This window comes from Ptychodera flava, chromosome 4 (genome assembly GCF_041260155.1).
Source record: "Ptychodera flava strain L36383 chromosome 4, AS_Pfla_20210202, whole genome shotgun sequence".
Taxonomy (NCBI): domain Eukaryota; kingdom Metazoa; phylum Hemichordata; class Enteropneusta; family Ptychoderidae; genus Ptychodera; species Ptychodera flava.
The window spans coordinates 24943233-24950008 of NC_091931.1; the positions used below are offsets into that span (position 1 = coordinate 24943233).

Genomic DNA, 6776 nt, shown 5'->3' on the forward strand with positions numbered 1-6776 from the left:
TGTAGCTTTTGTCCACTCCGAAAAGACACAATACAGTACCATATTTAGCACAGGCGGGTGGCGTCTGGAAACCCCCTTAGAAGTCACAGGACCCTGTAATTTAGAATTATGTAAACACTGTCCCAAGTCGCTTTTTTCATCGTCATTACTCAAAATTTACTGATTAAAGATATCACAAACAAGTCCCCTGGATGGTGCGGCCATAAATTTGGCATTGATTATCCCCTCGCGACGCAAAAAATGAGAAAAATTTTAAGAAAATTTCAATTATCATCTAATGCACGCTCACTTGAAGGCCGGCTTGTAAGTACGTGATGTTATTCAGTGTTTGGTCCGATGTCAATTCTGAAACCAACCAACGAACCAATCAGCCGGTTCGATGATTTGTAGCCGCCCAGTTCACCACCATATACGGTATGTAAGATAACGACAGACAATGATTAAGCATTTACATGAACTGTTCACATGTGTACCGCGTGGAGGGGAATCCCCTGAAGTGCGTTGTGGAACCAAACCAAAACAAAACATGAGTATCCAGTTCACTAATTTACATGCTACCCGAAACACCTGTCTATATTTCCTTCCGTTCCTCTGTTATGGTAGGAAACATCACGAATACTCTGCGTTGGGTACTTGCATTGCACTGTCGGCGATTATACTTTATGTAACGAAACTCTCAACACCTTCTGCAGCACCGGACAGAGTACTTTGGACCCGGAGACAGCGGTAAGTACGACGACCTTGTTGTTTTAAAAGAACCGCTCACCCATATGCGATTTTTTTGATACGATCATCGTCGGAAAGATAATTTCACTGATTATTCAGTTTTCCCATTTTACCTTACGACGCGCATCTCCCCCATATGTCAAACAGAACGCCGATATTCCTCACTTTAAGTGCGAGACGAGGACCTCAAGTGTGTGACACGCGCTTTTCATGGACTACCGCAGAACAAGTCCCCAGTGTATGCCATATTGCCGCTGTCTTCTGTATATTCTACGAATCAATTTCCCGAATAAAGTTATGGGAATGCAAAAATTTACCTAAGTGCTAAGCTGAAAGACTGTTAAATCTTATCTGCTGATGCTGTTTCGTATAATTACATAGCGCAGATAGAAAAATGCTTTCATCGATATAATTCGTCCCAAAATTATTCTTCCAGTCATGTTTCTAACTTTAAAAGTAATGGGTAGACGAGCATAAGATTTTTGAAAGTTTGATAGTTGCTGTAGCATGATAACGTCTTGGATCGTCGGTTTTCAGCTCTTTTTCGACACATTTGTCCGTCAATTGGTCGTCACTACCATGGCAACTGGCCTGCTTATCACGCCCGGTCAGTGGAACTTACCGCAGCACCAGCAGGCAACAGCGACTGCGTCGAACTTCTTGGCAGAAATATTCGGCCAGGACGGCGACTTTGAATTACAAGACTGCAGCACCACCGTGGAATGTCTCGACGATCTTGATATTTCTATATCGTCCTTGGTCAAGGAAGAATTGAAACATTCCATAAAGTCCAGGAGATCCTCGAAGGGGTTGCCAGAGCTGACGACTGGAGAGGAAGAGCCTAAAAGTTATCAGGTATGCGTGAAAAACTTTTTCTGTTTGATGTAAAATCATATGACTTAACCGATTTTGCAGCGATGGATTTGCTCGTAGATATGCATTTCATATTGAACTAACAGAGCGTATCTTGACGCGGGACGCAAAAATGATTTGTTTTTATTCACGAGCAAATATCGATTGCAATCTTCAAAACAGTATCTATTTCTGATTTCTTTTCCTGTGGACCACATACTTGATAAACTGTTGCCAGAAGTTGGGAAAAAACACATTGAATTTCACTGAATCCGGTACAGCCTTATCTGATTCTCCACTTGGTGTAAAATTATTCTTAATAATTTCGGGATAAAGAGTAACATATTCAACCTACAATTAAGAACAAATCTTTTGCCAATATAACAGTTTCCTGAGGCCCAATTTCAAAATAATGTTAATTCCTTGGAGTTTTAAGATGATATTTAGTCAAACCAGCTTTCAGGACCGAGAAGGACGAAATTTTAGTCCAGACTTTCCCAAGAGGTCTTGCCTTTGACGACCTGCGCCCACTCCTTTTTGACACGGGTTGGTCCAGCGTGCTCTCTTAGGTTCCGTTTCAAGTTAAAGTTCCCAATTGATGATCGCTACTTGATCGGGACAAACAGTGAGGCCAATAATTTGGGGTGACAGTGGTTCGGCGCGCTTGTCGTGTTGATAGACAAATCATAAGGGGATGACTTTAAGAGAGACAAGGAGACACTCTCAGTCATTCGAAATACAATTATCACCCGGATGATAACGGGTCGATGAATATATGTAGGGTATCAGAAAACACCGTGAGCTAGGAGTGTTATCGTGGCATTCAGCGATGCTGTTTATTCTTCTGACTCTCCCATTCGACGAAGAAAAATCCCTCGCATACCATACGATTGGGAGTACTAAGATCTATCGGCTGTATCACCATGTCAATGAAAACCAATTCTCTCACCATCAGTGTCTTTTTCTGAACTTGCATTTGGGTTCAAATTTGCCGTTGTCGACTTTATTACACTCGCAACGAATTCCGATCACCATACGAGGATGTCTCATCGCCAGACACGAGAGAAGCTCTTTGAGTTGCTGGTTTTATTTCCCCGGACTATTTTGCGCAAGAACTATTTCCTGATTAACATGGTATGCAGTAACTGTCAAATGAGTGAGAAAGCGCCCTTAGTACTAGGTACCACCGATAAAATATCGACCATCGACAAAAGCGGAACCTGACTGCTTAAATTTATTAGTAAACCATAAAGATCCGCTCTGAGCTTGCACCAATCAATATAATTGTAATTCGTTTGTCATTTTGCCTCATGACCAAGCTGTAAACAATCCTGTCGTTGATAGAATTAGCAGCTTAAGTCAACAGAAGCTATACTTCCTCCATTGATCAGTATACGAACAATACCATTTCGTGTTAATCAAACCTATTATAGAATCGGGGGTTTTCTTTTAGGGACGTGGCTTTGTTTACAATCATCACGCCAACGAATACATCAGCAAAATATTTGGTTTACTGGTCTACTGTGTGAGGTGATGAAATCGTATAGCAACCCCTTTTCTTTGTTCTTCTGGCGTGGTATGAAACTTGGACCGGTTCCAAATCAAAGTGCGCCTCTGTCCACATAGCCGAGATAATGACCCTTCATAAAGCGGGAAGAAACAGCATGGGAGGTTACGGACTTCAAAGGATATTGAAATACGACAGGGGAGATTCCCCCAAGATGAAAACGAAACACGAAACAATCTGAAGTATGTTGAAGAAGTTTTTGGATCGGTGCAACTCTAGCTTGTGGGCATAGAAAGTAAAAATGCTTGACTTTGTACGATGTGGTGAAGTTTCAGTGATATACAGACGACCTTTATCAAGGCCCAGGGCGAAGACAAAATATAAAAAAATGTTTGTAAAAAATAAAAAAAAATAAAAATTCCAATTTTAAATAATATTAAATGAAAGATTTAAAAATTGAGAAGTATCATAGATACACCAGAACAGACCAAAGTATAAAGTGATTCCAAGTAGCAAATTTCATGAGACAAATTAATCAGAGAGAAAACACTCTGACGAGAATGCAATCTGTGACTGTGTTGTTCAAAATTCTCCGTTAAGTTTACCTAGCGTTTTGTTCATATTTCAAATTATGAAGGATTTACACAGTTCCCTTGATATGAAGAACCCATAGTTTAGTAGGGGGTGTGATGTGTTGATTGCAACAATGTAAAACAATTCAAAACAATGTAAAGAGACACAGTACGGCTTTAAAAAGTACAAAATGCCCGGCCTGGCTACTGACGCGCACTTCAACATTTCAATCCCCAGATGACAGAGGAAGAGATCGAGAGGCGGAGACTCCGACGGGAGAGAAACAAAGTGGCCGCCGAGAAGTGTCGAAAGAAAAGGAAGATTCACGAAGAGAGGGTAATTGAGGTGAGTGTGTAGTTCTGTAGCTTAGAAGCTCAACTCATCGGCGTGACCGATAAACAAACAATTTTGCATTTTAATAGCGTACGGATTCTTGGAATCCTGACCAAGATTAACTGACCTATGCGCCACCGGATTCATGAGCTGGGACGATTTATTGTGCAAGTTCTGACAGCCAAGTGGTCCTTTGTACAATAACAGCTTATACATCTTCAAATTACCTCACAAATGAAACGGTTCCCGAAACGATCGATGACATTCGTCTTGTAGCGTCGCTGATGGCGCTGTAACTCGCGACGTTCTCACATATGGCAACGATAAAACATAGTGGTGACTCAAAGCATATTTTTTACATGTCAGTGTAGGGTATTTGGACATTCCAGCTTATCGTTACACCTTTGTTTTTTCTCACATTTTTTCTTCGCCTGTTTCAAACAGGATGTAGACTTTTCCCGACAAGTTTGAAAGTCGTGTGCTACACGAGTACACACGTCCGGGACACGCCGTAAGATGGCCGCAAGTTTCTCGTCATAATTCACTCCGAAAACAAACAAAATCAAGCTAGCGCGATTGCGAGATCCAGTATCAGTTGAAATATGAAAAACAAACCAATGCATTCGCCCGGGCAATACGACGTAAAATATCAGCTGGTGATCTTCTTGTCAATGTCAACATTCTCTACAGTATATGGTTTGAATACGAAAAATGGCACTTGGCAAGCCTATCACTGTTCTGTGAGACTTTGAAATTTCATTCGGAAAATGAAGTATGTACACAGCGAGTTAGGTTCGCAATCAGCTCGACCCAAAACCAACCCATTCAACACCAACTTGGTCATTTTTGACTGAGTACAAACCCAACTCGGCAAAATTTCATTTTGAAAGATGAAGAGACTCGGCCAGTCAATAATTTCATTACCGTGGAAACACTGACTACATGATCCTGAACGTTACAGTCGTGTAGCTGCCTACATGTCACTTTATTTTGCGCTGAATGACTGTTAGCTAGTACATGTACGAGAGAATGACGTAAGCTCTTTTTCAAGTGTCATTCGGTCTGAGTTTTGTGTCATCATCTATACGTATATCCATTCATTCTGTCAGAGTATCCAGACAAACCGCCTACGTTGTGCGCTAACTTCCTGCTTGGGTAACGGTGCTTTAATATAGTTATCACATTTTTTGTTTCGTGTATTTTGGCAGGAATACAAAACTCAGTCAGAACTGAATACCAAACTGCGAGAGGAGATTAAAAAACTGAAGAAAGAAGAAGAAGAACTAAGAATGCTGTTGAAATATCACGCCACCGTCTGCACTCTCGCGGTATAGCACGGAATCTGTGGCAACTCCATTCATTGGTTGCCCTCTTACCAGAAGCCTACCACAGTAAAGAAGTCATGCAAATCATGGGAACGGAAATGCAAACTTTATTGGAACTCGAACTTAAGAGTAATTTTAATGGACGTCTTAATGCTCGTTAGAAACACACTGGGTTAAGCCAATAAAACAATAGAATGTGACCGAGCCATAAAACCATGTGACGGATTCATTCAAACATGGCCGTGCTGTCAAAATTCGATGACGTCATCAAATGCCCATGAGGCACTGCAATCGAGTCCAGCCAGAAAAACGCCACATAGCCGCATGTTGTGTTCCTATAGAAATACGTCATCTTAGGACGCTGATAGGACAGCATTACTGCTCCTCTGAATGTCCTCATATCATTAGTATTACAACATTAAGTCGTTTTAAGATGTAGGTAAGATGAAGTATCGTCATTTTGAAGAGTATTTGCCACACTTCGGCAAAATACTGGTAAATGACGATATAATTCAAAGTTAAAACACAACATGGATGCTTTTCAATAATTGTAATATGTATAATTCTTATTTAAATATTCCTGAAAACCATCACATATTTATCGGGGAACCAGGAATCGTGAATTCCTCGGTATTTTTTCCAGTTTTCTTTAACAGATGTACATATTTATACTACACAAATACATACATACATGCATTCATTCTCTCATTGAATCATGCATGCATGCACACACTCCCCCACCTACCTACCTACCTACCTACCTACCTACCTACCTACCTACTACCTACCTACCTACCTACCTACCTACCTACCTACCTACCTACCTACCTACCTACCTACCTACCTACCTACCGACCTACATACCTACCTACCTACGTACCTACATACATACATACATACATACATACATACATACATACATACATACATACATACATACATACATACATACATACATACACACATACATACATACATTTACATTCAAAATTTTTTATATTAATTATTAGGCATGTTATCTATTCTGGTACTACTTAGAAAAATTAAAATTGGCAAGGAATGACAACTTTTGTGATCATGTCAGTCAAGAGGCTGCTTCAATATCATTATTGTGTGATCCAGTGTATAATTGGATACAGCTATCTGATTATTCACAAGGCCATGAAAAAGAACTGTCGGTAGATTTTTTCCGCCTGGAGGTAAAAAAACTGACTTTACGACACCAAGCAAGCGTTGGTCGTGTAGGAATTTTCTGAGGGTTCGAGAGAGCTGGCTTAGGAATACTATGGCTCTCTAGTGAATACAGTTTGTGTCTAAGGCCCGACAAAATCTACCGGCCACGCTTAGCATTCAAATAAGAGCGAGATATTCTCCATGTACCACAATGTGGAGATGTCAATGAGGCCCTGAGAATTAATTACTTTTCTTTGGCGCATTATGGGATCAAAAAAGTATTGTGA

The 6776-nt window shown here is 40.5% G+C and overlaps 1 protein-coding gene across 1 annotated transcript; it reads left to right on the top strand.

Moving 5' to 3' along the window:
- Nucleotides 1-521: 521 nt before the first annotated feature.
- Nucleotides 522-6380, top strand: LOC139131258 (cyclic AMP-dependent transcription factor ATF-3-like). The gene is made up of 4 exons (XM_070697247.1): nt 522-726; nt 1264-1581; nt 3896-4003; nt 5200-6380. Exons 2-4 carry the CDS (start codon nt 1306-1308, stop codon nt 5323-5325), a joined length of 510 nt encoding a protein of 169 aa, XP_070553348.1. The 5' UTR covers nt 522-726; nt 1264-1305; the 3' UTR covers nt 5326-6380.
- The last annotated feature ends 396 nt before the right edge of the window (nt 6381-6776 follow it).